Here is a 23968-nt window from a genome sequence, read left to right as displayed (position 1 = left end):
AGCCAGCCTGTGCCACATGTCCTTCTTAGCCCAGGCCAATGTAAATTCTGACGTCAAATGACATCACTCACTGATGACTTTTTAAAAAATTCCCAGATGATTTTGCTTCTCTGGCTGTTGCTTTTTGGGTTCCTGCTCTGTCTCAGCCTCACTTGTATTCAGTCTTTTTTTTTTCTGATGGTAAACTCAAGTACTCTGGCAGGTTGGTGAGCAGGGTACTCCACCAAATCAGCAAATGGCGCGCTTGGGCAACAATCGGGAAAAGCATCAATTAGGGAAAGTGATCATGAGAGAAAACAGAAAAGCTGCAATTGAGGTAAAGGAGTATTGAGGGGAAAATAATCATCTTCCTTTGTAATTAATTCTTGTATCTGCCTCACATCTGTAGTGTGTGGGAAAATATACCATGTGTCACACTTGAAAGTGTCACAATTTTCACAGATAACTACAGTAAATGTAGGAAAATCTACCAATCGTGAACCAGTGGACAGCTTTTGGGGAACCAGTGGACAGCTTTTGGGGAACCAAGACTATCTGCTGCAACCTATTGAGACAAGATCTAAACAGTGATATAATGAGGTGCACACTGCTGCCAGGGTCTTGGTTGAGCAGCCCATTAGCAGACTGAAGCAAAAGTTCAGATATTTGGACCAATTGTAGGAGTGCAACAGTACAGCCCAGCAAAGCTGCCCAAAATGATTGTCACTTGTTGAATCTTGCATGTCTTTGCCTTGCAAAAGGGCCTTGCTGCTGAGGACTTCCTCAGCATGGCCAGATTTCTGTGCAGAAGCAGACCACTGTACACAATGCAGTTTTTTGAAGCTCTGTTTAATAGCTGTCTCATTCTGATTTCCCAGTCGTGTTTCAGGTTGCTTGGCGCACACTGATTTCCCAGTGTGGAATCCAGGCAAGATCGACTACTGAAGAAAAGTTTTTGTTCTCATTATACCTGGCTGGATCCCGTGTCTAATTGTGTGAGAGTAAAATAAATTTCTGTGTGCTAAAAAAAATGGAAAGATACTAGAACAGCTTCAGAAATGCAACACCATCTCTGTGGAAATGACTGGTTTCTCCCCCCTCTCCCCTCGCACGCCCCCCCCCCCCCCCCACTACATGACACGCAGCCTGGTGAATTAAACAGACCGGAGAAAATAATTTTTTTAAAATGAGGAAAGAAATGATTGAATGACAAAAAGGCCACAATTGATGATTACTGGCTAAACTATGAACTCAGGAAAAATTCATGCAGGTTAACATGAAAGTCTGATTCAGTGTTGCATATAGAGGTAATTAGCTGGGAAAAGGACCAACCGCATGGTTTGCAACTTCAAACTAATAGTCATGACTAATCAAAGAGTCTAACTTGGGGAATCTCTGAAGTCGCTGGTGCAAGTAGTCACAACAACTACTGCAATAGGATCCAAATTTAGATACCAATATGAAAGAACTGTTCTGAACAGAAGTCAATGGAACTTGGATTCAGAGTATGTTTTACATATTTGCATTTACCTACATTACAAGAATGACTGCACTTGAAAAATACATAATTGGCGCTAAAGGACTTGGGACATCCCGAGGTCATGAAAGGCACTACACAAATACAACATTGTTCTTCCGTTCTTCCCTTCCCCCTCCCCAAAAAGAAATGTGGTTGCAACAATTGAGTGATGCAAAGAGTAGGCCATCTTTTGTGGGTTTGTTTCTTCGTGGCAGCTAAACCTAAACATGCTCCGAGAAAAAATATTGGGTCTATTTGAAAAAACTCAGTCATCCACAGGCCAATCTACTCAATCTCAATGACAATGAGACTTTCACTTCCTTCAGATTGCTTGGATTTATTTCACACACTGTCAAGTGTTGATATAATCAACACTGTATTGACTTGTATTTTTCTCTGCTTAGTAACCTGGAACAGGGAAGGGAGTTGCCTCCATATTTTTGTTGTTCCTTCAACCTGTTGTTAATAGCCACCATCATGAGTGAGATTGATCCTCTTTCTCCAGCACTAGTTATGGCAAAAAGGTTGGAAAAGCCATTACAGATAGCTCTGTGGAGTCGCATAATGTGTACTTTTTTTTTAAATGCCAGCGAAGGTGAGGCCAGCCAGAGGTTAATATTATTTTTGCAGGTTTTTTTCAAGGTTCCTGAACAATTATACATGGCTAGAGTACTGTGCAGGATTCCAGCTATGAATTTGAATGATTTTTGCAGAGGGCAAACTTTACTGTATGTTCAGAAACCTGGTCCTTGCTTACGACACACACATTTTGTATCTGGTATATTTTGTTTTGAGAGTGATCAGTTTCCTACAGCATTGCAACAGATGGTTTATATTACAGAGCAGGGAAAATCCTTTCAAAGCTTGAACGAAATTTGTTCAATAAATAAAGGACTTTAATAACGGAAAAGATGCCAGGTGTAGCTATTGTGGGTTGAAACTGATGGACTAAGAAGGTGCATTCACATTTCAGTTGTACCACCTCCTTGATACCTTCCCTAGAACTAATTGAAGTAGCCAAATGCAATATGTTTCCTCACCATTCTTTGTCACCAGAAATCAATAGTAGTATAAAATGAAATTGCTTTGTAACAAAACTGATGACTGTTAATAAGAAAGATATTTTTATGTATTACAGAGACGAAACCTACCATCAATCGCAAGGTTTCTCAAGGTGTTATCACTCTCACAAATCTGCAGCTGAATGACAGTGTAGTTTATCAGTGTGAAGCTTCTAACAAGCATGGATCTATCCTTGCCAATGCAATTGTCAATGTCCTGAGTAAGTGCCAATGTTGAATGATGATTGTTTATTGTACCTGTTAAGCCACAGACATGGTATTTGTCAAACTTCTTGTTCAATTTGTTCTTAACAATGCAGCTTACAGATGTACAAACATCAGTCATTGGGAAAATATCCTAATTGAAGGTTGTGTGTCTCACCAATAGGTTGCCAATTAATTTAAAATTAAATCTTAAAGCAAATGCAATAATCCTTTGTTTTTAGAATGCTTTTTTAAATTTTTTGTTTACTGAAAGCTGATTGATACTTAAAACAGAATATGTTAAAAGATGTATGTAAAAGTTTACACAGCTACATCTCCATCTGGGAAAAACATGCAAACCTTCTCTCAGCAACGCTTTTATAAATGGTTTAACAACAGTAATACTATCACAGCACAGAAAGTGTACAATTCTGAATGATAATTCTGATTTTTCTCACTTTCAGCAGCTTTTCAAAAGTTTATAATATTTAAAATATTTTACTGATGCAACTTTAGCACTCTGAAATGTGCTGTATAATTCATATTTATTGGTTTTGCAAAATTATGAAAAAATTGTAGTTAGGTTCATAAGAAAATCTTAGCATAATAAAAAATGTTAATAGTATCATGAGTTTAAAAAGGTCAAATGACGGATTGGACAGCTGTAAAGTTAATTAAGTACCATCTTTATTGCATTTTTTTTTGTTTCTTGAACATTTATCTAAATGGATGATGGCGTACATGAAACATTTTGAGTTGGTAGGAAGATAATTAGCAGCAGAAGATCCATGTCCAGCCAGGAAGTTGGTTTTACCTGAATGTAATTTACAAAATCAGTTTGGATACCTGTAAAATCTTTGTGGAGATGCCGGTGATGGACTGGGGTTGACAATTGTAAACAATTTTACAACACCAAGTTATAGTCCAGCAATTTTATTTTAAATTCACAAGCTTTCGGAGGCTTCCTCCTTCGTCAGGTGAACGATTTTCACATCGTTCACCTGACGAAGGAGGAAGCCTCCGAAAGTTTGTGAATTTAAAATAAAATTGCTGGACTATAACTTGGTGTTGTAAAATTGTTTACAATTGTAAAATCTTTGCATTTTTATGTTCAACAGAGTTTAAAAGGTGTATGAATATAAATATTCCATCTGGAATAAATATAAAATTTAACATTGGTTGAATAAAGTTCACACTTTGATTAATTAAAAAGTAAAATGCATTGTTAAAAAAATAAAATCTTACTAATATATTACGTTTCATGACCTTGAAAGGTAATTTGAGTGTATACATAAACATTATTTCATACTTATAATCTTCAGAAAGTTCTCATGAGATAAATTGTTTCAGTGTATTGTCCTAGCTGGGAGTTCTCATTCTGTGCCTTGTGTTTCATGGAGTCGAAAGCTGTCTGAAAATCGTGACTTTAATGTTGCAATCACTTTAATGTTGTAATCAGCTCAAATTATAATTGTCTTTCACCCATTTGATTGAAAATAATCTCCTTCAGAAGAGATTTTCAGCCAATTAAACACAGATTTTAAATAATCCAGGGCACAATTTGAAAACGTACAATGGGTTTGAGCCGGCAAAATAAAATTGGGAAGGAAAGAGAAGGCAGAACTGTGCAGTGGTATGCTAACTTTAGGATTGTTTAGAGTTAATATTGCAGTGATTGGGAGAAGTTTAGGGTTTTCAGGCTTCCAGTAGGAACCATTGCCATTTGAACTGTTCATACTGCTGCAAAACATTTTTTTCTGAGACAGCAACAAGAAACTGTTGACTCATCATTTATCTCAAATGCATATTAAATGTTTGATACACGTACTCACAGTATAATATTCTCTTAGACTGAACTGTTGTTTTCATTATAACACTCACTGTAAATTTAGCTATACTAGTGGATAGAGGATGAAGCAACATTGAGGAGAATGATGGAGTGGGACACTTCAGTTCTTGGCAACAGTGCATGATTAAAATCAACCCGTTCAGCTGATTCAAATTTCTCGAGCTTCTGTGAAGTTTGTGTCAGCTAAATAGGCTGACTTACGTGTACAGTACTGCTGACAATGAAGAGTCCCACTCCATTGCTTTCCCAAACGCTGCCCTTAGTCACAGACAAGTGAGCCGCCAGATTGGGAAGACTTAAGGTCATTGGTCGATCAGGGTTCCTGAACCACATTGTTTGGAAGTGCTTAAGACCACCTTTGCCAGAAATGAAGCTACTTCTGACATCTCAGTAGTTTTATTACCATAATTTTGAGTGTCACAACGTGTGAGCTGTAGTACTGAAGAAAATACCAATTTGACCTGGCAGAGTTTCAAGGAATATTGACACGATAATGGAAAATGGTTAACAGTGTTATTAATGTAATGTCAACATAAGAACATAAGAAATAGGAGCAGGAGTACGCCATACGGTCCCTTAAGCCTGCTTCACCATTCAATAAGATCATGGCTGATCTTTGACCTCAACTCCACTTTATTCCCAATCCCCATATCAAGCTTCAAACACTTAGAGGTCCCAGACACAAATTGCATAAACATACTTTTACATAGTGTTTTATTATTTTTTTCAATGTTCATCAACAGATCTTGCTCCAATGATGCTGACCCCTGATGATCAGAAGTATATTGCAGTTGAAGGAAAAGTAGCTCATCTGCATTGTAAAGTATTTGGTTCTCCTTCACCAACAGTATTTTGGTAAGAATTTGTTTAGTCTGGAAGAAAATATATATTATACTAATCTAATATCAATTCTCCTTTAAAATATATTGTAGATTATGACCTCTGAAACATTATGGATCTTCTTCATTATACAGTTTATATATTCTAATTTAAATTGGTAATTTCTGATTTTGTTTTGTCTAGGTTAAAGGAAGACATGGAAACCGCACTTGAGGGCCAGGGTTATTTTGTGTATAAAAATGGTACTTTGGAGATAAAGGATGTTCAGAGGGAAGATGCAGGATTCTATACTTGTTGGGCAACTAATACATTAGGCAATGATACTACTACCAGTATGTTAGAAGTCAGGGGTAAGTTTACCTTGTCTATTTAGCAGTGATGTTTTTTTTCTATTCTATAACATTGGTGAATCCATTCGTGAAAACTATTTTAAACACTTGGAACTATTTTAAACAATTGTGGAACTTTTTTTAAAACTGATCTTGGTTCCAAGAATGTTACACATATTGAATTATTAAAACTCTACTTATGAAACTATTCCCATTCTATTGATAACATAATGAATCAATCAGGCTAAACTGCTTGTGTTATGTTTTAATAAGCTAAGCACAAAATTATCTATGATAACAGGCATTGATAGCAGATGTGATACTTAAAAAGAAACTGCAACACTCCACTCTGGTGTCTTACATTTTTACAAATGTGATATGCCCTTGTATTTTCTTCAGAGTACAATTCATTTTGAAATTAATTCAATATTGGTAATATTTTCTGAAAGTGAATCATAAAACAACATACATGGTTGCATTCTTTGTCAAACTTTCCTGCAAAGCCATTATGATATATACCAAAGGAATAAATCTTGTACACAAAATAGTTCACAATTGAACTATCAATTAGAATAAATCGAATCCCATTTCAGCACTTGAATTTCACCAAAATTTTAAATGATTGCCTTTAATGATTGTGATGCTTAAGATTAGGTACAGATTTCAGCTATCACTCAAAAACTAATTGGAAGGAAAATCTTCAATTTGGAAGAATAATAAGTTAAGAATGTGTAAGCAAGCCAACTTAGCCCAGCTGTTTCTGCATAACCCTGTTTTAAACTCAGATTTGCTCTTTAGTGTGGTATTGCACTCACCTCTTAAACTGATAGATGTTGTATTGCATCTGGTTCTTGTATTACACCACTTGTGCTATTTTTACACAATACTTTCAGCACTGATGTGACCTTCTCTTGGGTACAAATTCACATTAGGGAAGTGTTAAAAAGTGAGATTTCTGATCACATGGAGTGAGACTAACCGTAAAGTTGTGCGGCATGCATCAAAGTAAGTACATTTTTAAAACAGAATGAGATTCACATGAACTGAGTGAGACTTGACAGATATGCAAACTCAGTACCCAAAAGTGCGTTGTAAAATGGGAAGTGCACATCAAGATCACTATTAGTGAAGAGGTCATCTTCCAGCATTAAAGATGGGTATAAAAACAACTGGTTGGAAGGCTGACCAACAAAAATCTGTGTGCTGCTATTCCAGCATTCACATTTTAATGATTGAATACAAATGATTATGTGTTCACTTCAGTCATTTAAAAAATGTATTAGTGGCACTCTGCGTGCTTTTAAGTAATAGGGGTATGGTAGCATAGTAGTTATTTTACTGGACTAGTAATCTAGATGCCTGGACTAATAATCCAGAGACATGAGTTTAAATCCTACCACGGCAGCTGGGGAATTTAAATTCAGTTAATTAAATAAAAATCTGGAATAAAAACCTAGTATCAGTGGTGACCATGAAACTACCGGATTGTCGTAAAAACCCATCTGGTTCGCTAATGTCGTTTACGTAGTTATTCTCTCGCTTGTTGAAGATGGTCATTATCTGGCAGTTGTGTAACACGAATGTTACTTGCCACTTATCAGCCCAAGCCTGGATGTTGTCCAGGTCTTGCTGCATGTGGGCATAGACTGCTTCATTATCTGAGGGATTGTGAATGGAGTTGAACACTGTGAAATCATCGGTGAACAACCCCACTTCTGACCTTATGATGGAGGGAAAGTTATTGATGAAGCAGCTGAAGATGGTTGGGCCTAGGACACTGCCCTGAGGAACTCCTGCAGCAATGTCTGGGGGCTGAGATGATTGGCCTCCAACAACCACTACCATCTTCCTTTGTGCTACGTATGACTCCAGCCACTGGAGAGTTTTCCCCCTGATTCCCATTGACTTTAATTTTACTAGGGTTCCTTGGTGCCTTACTCAGTCTGTGCCCCCATGCAGCAAGACCTGGACAACATCCAGGCTTGGGCTCATAAGTGGCAAGTAACATTCACGTCAGACAAGTGCCAGGCAATGACCATCTCCAACAAGCGAGAGCCTAACCACCTCCCCATGACATTCAGTGGTGTTACCGTCGCCGAATCTCAAACCATCAACATCCTGGGGGTCACCACTGACCAGAAACTTAACTGGACCAGCCACATAAATACTGTGGCGACAAGAACAGTTCATAGCCTGTGTATTCTGCAGCAAGTGACTCACCTCCTAACTTCCCAAAGCCTTTCCAACATCTACAAGGCACAAGTCAGGAGTGTGATGGAATACTCTCCACTTGCCTGGATGAATGCAGCTCCAACAACACTTGAGGCTTGACACCATCCAGGACAAAGCAGCCCGCTTGATTGGCACTTCATCCACCACCTTAAACATTCACTCCCTCCCACCGGCGCACAGTGGCTGCAGTGTGTACCATCTACAAGATGCACTGCAGCAACTCGCCAAAGCTTCTTTGACAGCACCTCCCAAACCCGCGACCTCTACCACCTAGAAGGACAAGGGCAACAGGCACATGGGAACAACACCACCTGCACGTTCTCCTTCAAGTCACACATCATCCTGACTTGGAAATAGATCGCCGTTCCTTCATAGTCACTGGGTCAAAATCCTGGAACTTCCTACCTAACAGCACTGTGGGAGAACCTTCACCACACGGACTGCAGTGGTTCAAGAAGGCAGCTCACCATCACCTTCTCAAGGGCAATTAGGGATGGGTAATAAATGCTGTCCTTGCCACCGATGCCCACATCCTACAAATGAATAAAAATAAAATACAGATATGCCAAAAGTCTGGTTTCTCCAATTTCAAAATCATGCAAACAGACACCAAGGGCTCAATTTTCAAATTAAAAAAATGGGTGGGGTGGGGGAGCATTGAAAATTGCCACCATTTCAGACCCGCCTCCAACCCGCCCATTTCCGGTTTTCACGGTGGCGGGATGAGGGGTAGGCAACCAACCCGCTCCCGATTTCAACCCCGGGGGGCCGGGATTCCCGGGCCTTCTGTTTTATGCCTCTTGAAAGGAGGCGAGAAGGCCCAACACTAACAGATAGGTGCCTAGAAAGGCACAGCTTGTGGGCCCGGAGGAGCAGATGTGCTTCCCCCAGGCCCAACAAGCCTACCTGCATCAAACCCCCAACAATCGCAGACACCCAAACCCCGACTGTGGACACCCAACCCCCGATCCTGATCCCCCGACCCCGATCCACCCCCTCTGGTCCCCGATCCCGATTTCCCGACCCTCCCCCTCCGACCCCAATCGTCCCCCCCATTCCCCTCCTCCGATCCCCAACCCTCCCCAACGATCGCGAACCCCCGCAATGACCCCCGATCCCATCCCCCATGACCTGCGATCCCCATGCCCACCCATGCCCCCCGTGTCTCCCCCCCATCCATGCAGACAAAGACTTACCTGCAGACTTACTTGAGGACGTCCTCTCCCTGGCTGGTCTCCCATCCGACTGAGAGCAGCATATCAATCAGCCGGGCAGTCGGATGGGAAACCGACAAAAAAAAATAAAAGACTCCCTTTAGGGAAACCCGCATTAATGGGTTTCCCGACTTCAATTTGAACCCCCCGCCCCCTACCCGGCTCCGACCCCCCAAGTGTGATTTACAGCTTCAATGGTGTTTCTTGTGGATTCCTCTTAATTAGTAATACAATGGTTTGCTTCCAGGAACAATGTCCTTATATAAAAATAGTGCGTTATTCCATTTATAAAAATAAACCCCAAAACAATACATCTTATTTCCGGAAAGACCTTCAACAACACATGACATGGCTGCTGTTTTCCTCAGTACATATGCAGTTAGAAGTAATGCAAATGATTTGGCGCAGCATGACATCCCAAGATTAATCCTGTGAATTTCTGCTCTTACTGTATATGGTGTGCTTTGCTGCCCAATTACAAAGATTTTGCCGAATGCAAAAGGGATGGGGAAGTTGAGAATATGATTTTGGCAAACAAGAAATTAAGGGAAAATTAATGTTCCAAGAGCGGCATCGAAATCTCAGGTAATCTTCTGTGAAAGACATTCACTTCTGTGGTAAGCAAAGTAAAGAAGTTTGTACAGTTCTTGTGTGAAAGACCTGCAGCACCACTGGAAGCCTGCAGATGGTGGTGTTGTATTGAATAGATGATGGACCATAATTTGCTGTCAAAATAACAGTGAGGCTAATGGCGTTTGCAATTATTTATGCGCTAATGTTACAGCAACTTCAGGCAAGGAGCTGATGCACGGTTAAAGGAGGAAATCCAAAAGTTGCTGTCTGAGATGCATTAGCTTCATGAAAATGGCATCTCAAGGTTTGCCTCACCATTGAAATGCATTGAACGGTGTGAAGTTACTGTATTTGTGCGGTAGATACAAACTAAAGTCGCCACAGAAAGTTAAGTCTTGTCCATTTCAGTCTAAGTAACGATGTAATAAATGCTAACTACTGCCAGTTAACCTCTTTGGAACTGAAAATTAACTATTACAAGTGTGGAGTCTCATTCCTTCAGGTTTTAATTGTTGGAGATTTTAAAAATGTTTACATTTCTTTTTACTTTTCCTTTCTGTCTCTTTTTTTTCTATCTCTCTTAATCCAGTCTTTCTTTCTCTCCCTTTATTTCTCTTTCTGTACTTGATTTGACATTGAATTCACCCATTCTAATTTGCACTTCTTTTTCAGTCCTTGCGCTGTTAATTTCACATGGTTAAGGAGATACCCTGTTGCTTGCCCTGTTCACTCAGGTCCCAGATGCCCTGTTTCCCTCGTTGCCACGTTATCAGCTCGCACTTTCAGCAACTTGCCACACAAAAGATTTTAAAACTTAAACATCCAAGGGCAAGTCTAACTAATGGCAGATGCCATTAGATGCCCTGCCACAGCAAATTATGGTCCAATATAAACTCAGCAGCTCTATCATCAGAAAGTTTGTGGTACTGGAGCGCTTTGTAATACATAAGCAGAAAATAATCGTTATAAATTTAAAACTATAAATGGTGATGGTCAGAATTAGAGGTCCATTTTTCAAAAATAAAAACGGAAAATGTGGATATACACAGCTGGTCTGCCTCCCCCCAGAAAGATAACAGAAGTTGTCTCCTTTTAGGGGAGGATGACATATCCTCACTCTGATAAAGATAAATCATACTTTAATGTTCTAACATGTCAGTATTACATAAAGGTTGTATGTAGTTCTATGTTTCAAGGCAACAACACATCCAGAAAACCTCTCCTCTCCCCCTGCACCCTTACCGCTAACAACAAGTGCAAGGAGCTCACGGATTCCTTTGTCACCCAGATAGAGACTATCCATTAAGTTGCTACTGTTACCCTTCTTCCCTTTGCGCACTAATCCAAACCACCCCCAAGTTCCCCCTCCTTCCCTAGCCCTGTACCCATGTCTCTTTCCAGTTTATCATCCATCTCCCCATATATCCTCTCCAAGCTCACATGTCCTTGAGACCCACATTTTGCTCTTTCAACCCAATTCCCCCACTAAACCGCTGACCACCCAACTTCCCTTCCTGGTCCTCATGCTAGCAGATATTGTAAATGGTTCCCTCTTCTCAGACATTGTCCCTCTCCCCTTCAAAACACTGTCAACACCATTTCCTCCAAAGATTCAACTTCAACCCCTCTGTCCTCGCTATCTGCAGCCCATGTCCTTGAACGTGTTGTCGTCCAGAACTCCCTGTTTGAACCTGGTTTCCACCCAGGCTGACACTTCATGGAGTGCTGCACTGTCAGAGGTGCTATCTTTTAGCTGAGGCGTTAAACTGAAGTGCTGTTTGCTATCTTAAGGGGACGCACAAGATCCCATGGCACGATTCGAAGAAGAGCAGGAGAATTCTCCTGGTGTCCTAACCAATATTTATCCCTCAACCAGCATCACTCATCTGATTATCTGGTCACTTATCTCATTGCTGTTTGTGGAACATTGCTGTGTACAATTTGGCTATTGCGTTTCCCTACAACAGTGACTATACTTCAATAGTACTTCAATTGGCTGTGAAGCGCTTTGGGACCTCCTGAGGTCATGAAATGTGCTATAGAAAAGCAAGTTCATTCTTCTTGTATGTATTATATAGGGACAGTAGTAGGCCATTCAGCCCTCAAGCCTGTTCTGCCATTCAATTAGAGCATGGCTGATCTGTGCCTCAGCAATATTTACCTGCCTTTTATCCCTATCCCTTGAGACCCTACCAAACAAAAATCTATCTATTTCAGTCTTGAAAATTTCAATTGATCTTGCATATATAGCCTTTTTGGGTGGAGACAGTTTCAGATTTCCACTACCTTCCAGTAGCTTTGAACCTAATAATACAATACATTTTTGTGCTAAACTCATTTGACATATTCCTGTAGATAACATCAGGCAGAGGTGGTGTTTTTTCTGGACATTTGTTTTTTAACAAATTGTACTTTGGGCTGCATTTCCAATTCACAGTGATGCTGAAGTTGCTGTATAGCTGTGAAGTTGGGAATTGATATACTTATGAGAGAAGTGGTGTGAAATTCCCTGAAGGAGACAGTCTCACGCAGCCTGAGTTTGATACTGCATGGGTATAACTCGAGTGCCATATCAAGTCTAATTTATTTAGCGCTCAGAGGGATCCTTTGGACCTCCATGACTCCAATTAAACCTGCCTGGAGCTGATTTAAATATTTAGAGATATGGACACTCCTTCCCATCGCTCTCAAATTATCCAAATTTTAATGACAGAGTTTCCTTCTGGGCAGCAGTATTGCAGTTCCAACCAGGCAGTGCAAATCGGTCCCAGAACACTAACTGGAACATAAATGGAGCGTAAGGGATATTTTTACTTGGAGCATGTTTTTTTTTGCAGCCTTGTTTAGAACCAGTTCAAGACAAAAAATAAAATACAGTTTTTAAGAGCAAATTATGTTGGTAATAAACAAAATATATAAAATCAGAGGAGTAAAGTTTGATAGGTGTGCAGGAGATTGAAGTCGTGTCATTGCTGTGAATACTATTTGACTTTAGCTTAAAAGAGAAACACTGTGGCAAGATTCTCAGTATTTATTAACAGACAATTCCAGTCTATTTTTAAATACTGGTCAGATGTATCCATTGAACTAATGTAGAGCAGGTTTTACTTTCAATATTAGAATTTTTGAATAGAGTTGCATTAAATGTCATCACATCCAGGATGGCAGTAGGGGCAATGCAATTGGCATCAGCACCTCTGGGTTAGGGAGAGAAAAAATGTCATTTATATTGTAAAATCATACAGGGTACCTGTCCCTGATCACTAACAACCTCTGCTGGAAAATGTACATGTCTTGATGTTAAGTAAGGACAAGCTCAGGCTCATTTTAATGCCTCCTACAGTCAAACAGTTTTTAAAAAATAATTGGAAATTAAAATTGGGTGGTTTCTATCATGGTGGGCAATCCACAATGCCAGCTTTACACTTGGGCAGCAAGTTGAAAATCTGCTCTCATAGTTTCCAAATATAAAGCAATTAAAGTATTGTGACAAATAATACATATTAAAATAAATCTACAATGCCAAGTTATCTAAAAATAATGAACTGAAGTGAAGTGAAATCAATATATTTGAGCTCCATATAATGCCTAAACTGTTTTGTCAAATGCTTTTAGGCATTAGGTTATTGCTTATTTTTATGCAGTTCATTCCCCTAGAAAATCAAATGTTGCTCAAAAGAGGGACAACTGTCACTCTCAAATTGTGGTCAGGATTGACAGCTCTGTCTTTTCAGCATTTTGAGCTAGATTCACTTAAATGAATGCCAGCACCAAAAGATGACTTATAATAGTTCACTGCAGAACTTGAATTTTCTATCCTTCACAAAGTAAGATGTGGAACAATACATTAATAATCGGGTAGGATCGATAGACTTTCCATTGCATAGTATGGATTTATAAAAGGTAGCCATTTTAGGTAGAATCAAATGTTTCACCTAAAAGAAAACAAAAAAGAGAAAAAAATTAATAATTCAACTGGAATCAGAATTTTAAAAAAAGAGTAAAAATATCAATTGATCCCCCTCTTACCGACCTTAAAAAAGCTCACTAGCACTATATATCAGCTAAGATATCAGCTCACACTAACAAAAGGTTTTATGAGGAAAGGGACAAGGGATGAGAGAGCAGATGACTTGTAGCTTCAGGGACTTAATGAAAGTGTTCAGATTGTACAGAAGTGTTGTACAGAGTGGAGCATAAGTTTTGAGGAAGGAGAGTAGACATAGTCGTTTATGCATTGCTAGTGTGATGAAATATCAATATCAATATCAGTCAGACCACTAAGCAAACACTGACACCAGGAAAGATGATAGGAAGTCTATTGCTGGTAGAATTTTATAAAGTGGTGGGTGACAAAGTGCCCTCTGCTACATGAGTAGGCAAAATCAAAAGGCAAATGACCACAGATGTTAAATTAGGTAACCACATCAATTTAATTGAAACCAGACTTAATGTTGAGAATCATTAGGCTACCTGTAACATTCTCAGACAGGTTTTAAGGACTGATGGTCAAATCTTTTTCCCAACATTTGGCCCAGTCTCATCATTTTGAAGTATTTGGACATAATATTGACTGAAAAGCCATCTCAAATTCAAATTCAGATGCCACAAGTCTCACCATAATAAACATCGCAATGAGACAAATCAATTATCAGCCAGAAGAAAGCGAAATCTTTTCAGGCGCTCAATCCTGAAGAGATTTACTGACCAGATAGCATGGGACAACATCCATCTAAGGGATCAGCTGTTTTCCAGTTTGTTTTATCGGTTTCTGAAGTTGTCTAACTCGGCATCTGTGGAGCTCTTTCCCAGGCAGTTTTATCTCTTGGAACTCAGCCCTTTAAAATCAGAATTTAAATGCAGAGTTAACCATTACTTGCTGATCCAGAGTTGTTGGAATATGCATTAGGCTATGAGAAATCTGTTCATTTCGTTCCCCAATGCAATATTTTCAATTCTTTCTGCGTTCACAGCAGCTATGATGATTGATTTTGTAAGACAGTTGGAATTACCAAATGGTTTCTGTCTACACCCTGTTGTCATGCCACCTAATTAAAGAAAAAAATTCTCTACACATATTTTAAAATTCTGACAAAAATATTAGCCATTTCCTCGTAGTTGGCTCTGGGGAGTATGATTACCCCAGAACAGTTGGGCTCATTAAAAATAGATGAGACATTCATGCAGAATTCTGCTCATCATTAAAGAGAATTTTAGTGTAGGATAACGTACAAAGAATAATTGCATTTACCTCCACATTATTTTTGTGCAATTGGATTGTTTTCCTCCAGAAAGACACCTTGTGTGTCTATTTTAGTAGCGTGAACAACTGGAATGAAGTGTGACAGGTGGAATCTATTTCACCTATATTATTGAAGTGTTTACAGCCTGTTCTTGTGCTACCCCACTTCCACCTTCCATGCTTACTATCTCTGTGGTTTCAGAGCATGAAGTATTTAAGTATAATGTTAATTAGGTTGGTAGAGATAACCAAATTTTATTATAAATGAATAAGAACTGTTCTTGAACATTTGAACAATCTGCCTCTGCTACTATGGATTAGAGTTAATCCAATGAAAACATTTTTTCCCTACAATGATTATTTTAGTCAATTGCACAAGATCATTAAGTTTAAACAAAAAAGTGAGAGGACTCAGACATCGCCTCATCATCTCACCCCACTCATGTATTCCCAGTATTATTGACCTCAATTGTGTGTTGTCCATCATTACCACCCAACTTGTGTATGATGCAATGTTTCTGACTTCTCTTGCCCACTACCGGGCAGTACTCATAACTCCTATGCAACCCAGTATTACAAACCCTTCATGCATTCCTCCATATGTCCAGTGTGGAAAGGCAATGGAGTCTGGAGTGGAGTGTTTGGCTGCGGATGGTATGAAATGCATGGATGTATGTGTCTGCTGAGTAAAGCTTGGCTGCCTCCGAGGGTGTTGCGTCAATACTGTGGAGTCCAGTGAAGAGTTGAGTACTTTATCACTCCTTGCTCACTGACTGTCTGGTGATTCCAGATTTGAGCCCACATCCATTCATTGGGCCCCATGCTGGCCCATGTTTGACCCCTCTGGGAGTGGCTCCTCCATTGGCCCAACCTGCCGGCTGGCTCGGTGTTGGAGCCGGTTTATTTCCTGCCGTCCCACGACTGGTGAGCTGCAGGGGAGCAGCCAATTGGCACCCACATCTCCCAGGCTATATGGACTGAGGCCGGAACCCGAAAATGGGTCAAGACTCCTGACATCGGCTTTGGGCCGGAGGTGAGGTCGCTCTGCTGACTTCATGCCTGTTTTAGGCGGAAATGAAAAATTCCCCCCATAAGACCATGATGTCTGTCCTGTTTATTTGATGTACATATATTATTTTAAGCATTTGGAGGTCATTTTTGGATCCATTATTTGTGAAGTTAATTGTAAGATGATACATACATTCTTCACTATATTTTTTCACATTTGACAACCATGTGCATCACTGTTTGACACGAGTTTGTCAGCGGAAAAATTAGTAATCGCTCATGAAAAGCATAAATTACTAGAGGGCACATGCATAATGTAAGAAAGCAGGTAAATATGATATCCTTTTATTAAAAAAGGGCATAAAGATTATCTTGGGTGCCACAGGGTAGTGAGTCAGATATCTATAGAAGGTTAAACACGAGAACATCCTGAAGGAGGCAAGAATGAAGGATCTAAAGAATTATAGGAAGTAAGTGAAGGTTATCAGGCCTTTATGCGAGGCAGTATATTTATTGGAGTATCACAAAGAAATAACAAACCTGTCGGACAAAGAGATCGCAGTGGATTTATATATTTTGATTTTAGAAAAGTGTATAAAACACTGCCACGCAAAGATTGGTCAACAAATTTGGAAGGCACAGAGTAAGGGTGTGCTTGAGCAATTGATTGGAAATTGATGGAATCAGGATAAAGGGTAGCTGCACATGGAGCTACATTAGCATGGAAGGAGGTGATTAGCAGGCTGTAGCGGGACTCAGTTCTCAGGCTGTTATTGTACACATCACAACAACTTGCATTTACAATGAACCTTCAATGTAGAAAATGTTCCAAGGCATTTTATAGAGGAAGGGGGGAGAAAAAAAAAATGATCAGGAATAAAGGAATGAGCTAGAGTGAAAGAGTCCAGAGAGGTAACCGAAAGTTTGATTGAAAAGATCGGTTTTGCAAAGGTAAAGGGGGGTTTAAAGAAAAAAATTCCTGAGAGTAGAGCCCGGGAGGTTGAAGCCACTGCCATCAATGGTGGGATGAGGGGAGGGGATTGAAGAGGTAGAATGGAGTAAGACCATGGACAGACTTGAAGACGATACCACTAATTTTAAATTTAATGCAATGCAGGGTCGAGGAGCCAGTGTAGGTCAGCGATGATTGGAGTAATGGACAAACCGAATTGAGTGTGAGACAGGATACAGGTTGTTAAATTTTGAACAAGTTGGATTTATGGAGGATGAGAAGCCAGCAAGGAGTGCATTGGAGAAATCAATAAACATGGATAAGAGGTTGGCAGCAGTGGCAGTGAGGTAGGAGTGGAGGTGAGTTATATTGCAACAGTGGGAGTAAGCTGTCTTGGTAATAGATAGGATGTATCAATAGAAGTTCAACTCTGGGTTGACAGACTGTCTGACAGCACAGAGTGTTAATTGTATCCATATGATTAATATCAATTACTGTTAATTGTACTTAGGTGGTGCATATCAATTGGGGACTCTCTTGTATCCATTCATAAGAGAGCTGATCTAGGGTGTGGTGTGGGTGGAATGTGGAACTCTGTGAATAAAGGCTTGGAAGCAACTGAAGACTAGGCTTTAGTATTCTATCCTTCACCACCTGGCTATCCAATTTACAACACAGAGGTGGTCAAAGGAAGTGGTGGAAAGGTAGACTAGATGTTATCAGCATATGTGTGGAAGCTGACCCCGTGCCTATGAATTATTTCACCTAAGGAAAAAACATTGATGAGGAAGAGGAGGAAAGGGGCCAAGGAAAGATCCTTGGGGTCACTGGAGGTAACTGTGCAGGGGTGGAAAGAGAGGCTATAATTTGAAACAATAATCGTGACCATGGTGAGTTATCCCCTCTTGACCTCCTCAACCTCTCCGCGATGTTTGATACGGTCAACCATGCCATCGACCTCTATCATCTCATCCCCATTGTCCAGCTCCATGGGACTAACCTCAACTGCTTCCACTTGTACCTGCCTAAACCATTAATAGCTAACAGTTGCGGGCGTAATTTATGTGCGTAAGTGCAAAGTGAAGATACTGGGTAAGGGAGTTAAGCAATGGGAATTTCAGGTAAACAATGGTGGTCTACAGGACTTGTGGGTAACTTGCAATGTACAGCAATAATAAAGAAGGCAAATAAGATCTTGGTTTATAGAGACGCAAGAACAGAGCATAAGTCTCGGGAAACACTAATGAGCTATTACAAAGCATGGTGTGCGCTGCAGTGGAGATATTCTGTTGGAGAGGATACTGCAAAGGGCAACTAAATTAATATCTTGGATCAGGCATATGAGCAACAGAAACTGCAAAAGTTTAAATTGGAGAAGAAGAGGCTCAAATGTGATTTTACAAGGTATTCAAGATTTTAAGCATGATAATAAACTGAATATGGGGTGAACTAGGTGATGTGGTGGTTTGGCTATTGGCCTTTCACCCCTTGGGAATTTTCCAGCTTGCTTTTGAAGTATTGCGGGAAATCCATACTAACCTAATTCCTTGTCTGCTTATTTTAAATGTATGCCCCCTCATTCTCCCATTACTATCCAGCTCCAGTAACCTAACTGATTGCACAGATTCCAATCCCTTCATTATTTTAACAACCTCAATTATATCTCCTCTAAACCTGCATTTCTCTAATGAAAATAGTCTCGAGTCCTTGAACCTTTCCTGATAACTAAGAGCCTGAAAGCCTGGTACAAGCTAAGTATTGAGTTCTTAGTTTTAAATTGCATTGCCCTGCAATATCCACTGGCCTCATCACACTGCTTGTGGACCTTCAGTAATTTATCACTTACGACCCCCAGGTCCTTTTCCTGTTCCATAAACATTAGCAAGTATCCCTGCCTTGTACACACATGCCTGGAGTCTTCCAGACCCACCGTGCAGAACACTGCAGTTATCCATACTGAAGGCCATTTGCTAGACAGGCCTACTTCCCTAATTTGCAATCTGCTCATTTTTATGCAATCTGCAAATGTGTGAATGATTCCACAAATGCCCTCATCCAAATTATCGATGAAGATGATGAGCAGCAATGGTCACACCACAGAGCCCTGCAAGACTTGTCTCCATGCAGACCAACTCCTATTGATAATGACCCACTATCCGTGAACTTTCAACCAATGACCTTCCAACATCTGACCGCTAATCTCAAGTGAGGAAATCTTTCTCCATAACCTGTCCATGTGGCACGTTATTAAAGGTTGTTTTGAAATCAAGATATATAATTTCTGCTGAACTCCGGTCATTTACTAATTTGGCCACTTCCTCAAAGAACTCATTCAGGTGAGTGAAGCAGGACTTCTGTTTTGTAAATCCACAGTGTTAATATCTAATTTTTGCCAACCTCTTAAGGTGATTATAAATCACATCCCTTACAATGTTCCCTATAAAAGTGATCAAACTTACAGAGCTGTAATATCCATAGACTGATTTCTCCCCCTTCTTCAATGTTGGGACCACATGAGCCTCCCTCCAAGCCTGTGGAACTACCCCAGACTTGAAAGAGTTATTAAATATACGAACCAATGGCTTGTATAATAATCCATCCATTGCCTTCAGTACTTCAGAGGTAAATGTCATCAAGCCCAACAGCCTGATCAGCCTTAAGTATCTTATTCCTAGCTAAGACCATCTTGTGCATTTAGTTGTATAAAATTAATTTTAGAAGCACCCCAATCTGACATCATAGACATGTAAGCATCATCTTCAATATTGAAAACAGACGCAAAATATCCATTCAGCACTTAAGCCATTTCCTGATCCTCCAAACTAACCTAGTCTGCTAAATTTCTATCTGGTTTGCAATCATTTTCTGGCTTCTGGCATAATGGGGAAAAAATTTACCATTGGTACTGCACTTATCCATAGTACCTTTTTTTCCAAGACCTTTTTAGCATTTCTAATAATGGTTTTAATTATCTTATATCTATCCCTACTCTCTTGACAATTATTTTCTTTAAACCCACCCTCGGTATCATAAAATGTAGGATGAAAGTTGTTTTAAAAAGTGTTTTCTTGCATCTTTCCTCCATGTTTAATATTGCTTGGATTCAGGACATAGTCCAACTCAAGAAAGCAGTAGCTCTAATTTTGTACTTAATTCCTTCAGGGCTGGTTGGAATAACATTCTTGTACTGAGAGTAGGGCTCAGAGGTATCTTGGAACAGGAGAGTTCAGTTTTAGAGAGGAAGACAATTCTTATTTTCTGATGTGGAGCATATCAGAAAAATGCTTCAAAGAGCGAACATAGTGATGAAGGAAAGCTGTCTTTCAGTACACCTTGCTACACTCAATGACCTAGAGATCCACATTAAGGAAGAGTGTTGCTGTTCTTTATTTCCCAGAGCTGTAATTTAAACTGGTGAATGTTATAAACAATACAACCTTGAAGTTGCACATTTTTGATTTTAATGAAGATACCAACAGGTCAGTTTTCCCATCAACCATTTGTGTAAATATTTTCACCAGGATGGGAATAGGATTTGTGCTCAGCATTTGAAAAAAACACACTAGCCTCAAGCCTGCGATTCTCTCTCTTCCCACCAGACTGGTCAGAATATTTTAACTGTAGAATAGTTTCTGTTAAATATTTTAAAGGTTTTATTTTAAGTAACAAGTGGATCTCCTATGGTGTTGAATGGAGGAAGTTGGAGGAAATGGTGTCTTTATTGCCTATACCTTCATATAGTTGTTCGTCTGTCACCTCTTTTGCTACTCTCTTTTTCTATTCTTCTTTCTTTTACAAGTGGGAGATGAGGGTTGGCATGGCATAGTGCGGTGGGGAAGGGACATTCTCGAGCCACATTTTGCAGTAGCATCTATAAGGAAAATGTGGCCTGGAGCCCTCAGTAGCTCCCTTCCCAGCCCCAATTATTATTGCTCTTGCTCCCACCTCATCCCTTTAATCCTATTGCATGGCTTATCCCTCTTGCCTTCCCGCTCCTCCCATCCATTTCTATTGCCCACTCAATCCCATTGCCTTCCGTGCCCCTCACCCCCATCTGCTTTGTTGTCCTCCATCTCTGTATCCCCCCTTCCCCATCTCACATCCTATTGTTTCCCCGCCTTCTAATACTGGCGATCCCAAGTGACCACCTTTCCTGTCAAATCTCTTTTTGTGCAGCTGCATCACCTCCCATTGTCCATCACTATACCCACACTCACCAATCCCTTATCATCCCCACAGAAGCTGAGCAAACCTGGTTTATAGAACAAAGCATTATAAGCATGTTAAAAACAAGTTGCTATTTTCTAATTTATCACTGGGCAAGTGGCACAAAGGTAGGACAATGACCAGTACAGGGCAGTCCAAGTGTCTGGGGTGGACAGCATGATCAGGAGGGCACCTCACATAGACCCTTAGATTACTGACAGAGTCCAGGACACTCCCAACTCCCTGAAGCGACTGGTTTTGTTTATTTTCGGCTCATGCACTGTGATGCTGAAATGAACATCAATAACAGTATTGATCAACTCATTGGTGGCTCCACAAGCAGTGAGTGTTAATTACAAATGGCATTTTAGCCCTGTTTGTAGTCTGTGTAATTTATGAGATTGTTTATTAAAAAAATTGGTTAAGAAATGCCACTTATGAAGCATCCATGTCAATGTAAATTTTAACCTGAAATAGGTCAGTCATCTGCGTTTTGTAATCTTATGCATTAGTCCAATAAAATGTTGTTGGAGCTATACTTTAGCTTCAAGGATTCTGCGCATTTTAAGTCAGTGTCCCATGGCAACCATTTTGTATAATTTTCATTTGTCTTCAGATCTGTCCTGAGAAAACTCATCTGAATCTCTGAAGGTCATTTATTTGTGGTTTATTCCCTGAGGTGAAGACCAGTTGGTCGGGTAATATTAATTTTAAAAATATAATTAGCATGGTGATGAATCTATTACCAAAGACGTAAAGAAATAGCTTTCTGGTAGAAATATAGGTACTGTAACATTTCTAATGTGTAACCCACTCGCTAGGAGTAAATTGATTTGTTTGACTTTAGTGTGCTTTTCTTTTCCTTTTCATTATTTGGAGAAAAGCCTAATAAATCTGTAATTTAAAAAAAGACTAAATATAGCCATAACTTGCCCCAGAGCACAAAACCCAACCGCATGGTTCCCTGCAGAAGTTCTATGAAGTAATCACCACTTGCATGAGTCACTTCTAAATCAAGAGCATTAGTTATTGTTTGATTATAATTTTGGAGTGGGGGGGGTGAGGGGTGAGGGAGGGGTAACAAGCTAGGGGCAATACGGAAGTTATGCCTGGATAGCAATGTGCTTATATTTCCAGCAGTAGTGTAGGGCTTCTGCTTCAAACAGATAATATACTGATTCTGTCATATTGATGTATATCAAATAATTCATATGTGAATTGTTGTGAATACATTGTATTGCTGTCTGCAAAATTGCATTTTCAAAGCAAACTTTGTGAGAAGAAAAAACCTGTAAGCTTTCCTTTTCCCCCATTCTGGGGTATATTTATCTTGTGCACGTTTCTAGGTTTGCCCATCTTTCACCTTTCTAGAATTCTTAGGAAAAGTAAAATTATTCCACTTCATATAGCAGCACTGTGCTGTCATGTTATTGTAGGGAATAGTGCAACATCCTGTCTGGTTCTAACCAACCTTAATGATTGTGACATTTTTAACATGGCATTCCAGACTGCACTTTGCAGAAAGATGGAGAATAACTTATTTTAGTATCACACTACTGTTGGGATCAAAGGCACAAATGTTTTGCAGACATCACAGAGACATTATACAAGAATTTCACTGCATAGAGCTAGTAAACTTAAAAAGCAATTTAATAGATTGCACGATAACTTTGGATGAAGAAGGTCATTTGACCCATTTGATTTTATTCTTTCACAATACCCTGCCCATATGAGCATCTGGCTCTTTCTTAAATGAGTGTCCTGGTCTTAACCACCATTCCTGAGAACCGATTCAGGCCATTGATCACCCTCATTGTAAAGAAGTGCTTCTTAGTGCCTGTCCTAAACTTTTCTTTTACAAGCTGGAACCTGGTGCCAAGCACAATCAAAAATAGAGTTCAGGGTTTACCCCTTAAAAATCACAGGGGTTATATTGGATAATCCCTGAAACTGGGCGCGGGGGTCCCGGTGCACGATTAGCCCATGCCCAGTCGTTGAGATGCAGGCAGCACGTAACATTCATGCTGCCTGATGATTAACCTGCTTTCTTCGAGCAGCCAGGCCTAGCTGTGCTGTTAAGTGGCTGCTCACCAAAAATGGTGGGGGGGGGGGGGGCGATATTATGCAAGTGGCTAGCACCACTTAAAGGCAGCCTGCACCTATTATTTGCAAAATATAAGATACGGGTCCGCATGGACTCTAAATAGAGATCAGACATCGCACAAGTAAAACACAGATGCAGGTCCCGTCCCTATGTTTACAAACTGTTGTGTCATGTCAAAACATTGAAAAAAGGTTGCGCACTACTAAATCCCACATCCTCCAATCTGTACACCAGACCTCACCAATCCGCCGATCTGAGTTTGTACCAGGCCTGCGAGAGAGCATGCACCAAGGTTCTCTGATGATGCACTAGAGGCCTTGGTGCAAGAGGTGGACAGAAGGAGAGGCATCCTATATCCGTGGGGGGGGGGGGGGGGGGGGGCGAGAGACCCTCCAGACATATGCTCCTGAGGCAGTGGAAGGCAGTAGGGGACAAAGTCAATGCCAGGCACATAGCACCACGAACATGGATGCAGTGCAGGAAGTAGTTCAGTACTTTGACAACAGTGGTCAAGGTGAGTGAGATCAACTGTCAAGTGGCATCTCCTACCAACTGCACCACTAGTCGCATCCACTGCTCCACGCACTACACCCCACCATCCACATACCAACAAACTCTTTCCATCAGTTCTCAACCCTTCAAATCATATGCTTCAT

At 40.2% G+C, this 23968-nt stretch overlaps 1 protein-coding gene across 2 annotated transcripts in view; it reads left to right on the top strand.

The window, feature by feature from the left end:
* chl1b (cell adhesion molecule L1-like b) overlaps positions 1–23968 on the top strand; it is a 513752-nt gene that overhangs the window by 199473 nt on the left and 290311 nt on the right. For both annotated transcript variants that reach the window (XM_067998921.1, XM_067998919.1), the window contains 3 exons: positions 2637–2780; positions 5356–5467; positions 5636–5802. In XM_067998921.1, the coding sequence (XP_067855022.1) occupies positions 2637–2780; positions 5356–5467; positions 5636–5802 (423 nt within the window). The remainder of the gene's footprint in view (positions 1–2636; positions 2781–5355; positions 5468–5635; positions 5803–23968) is intronic.

Source organism: Heptranchias perlo, chromosome 17 (genome assembly GCF_035084215.1).
Source record: "Heptranchias perlo isolate sHepPer1 chromosome 17, sHepPer1.hap1, whole genome shotgun sequence".
In the NCBI taxonomy this organism is placed as follows: Eukaryota; Metazoa; Chordata; class Chondrichthyes; order Hexanchiformes; family Hexanchidae; genus Heptranchias; species Heptranchias perlo.
This window is presented reverse-complemented; position numbering and strand designations above follow the sequence as displayed.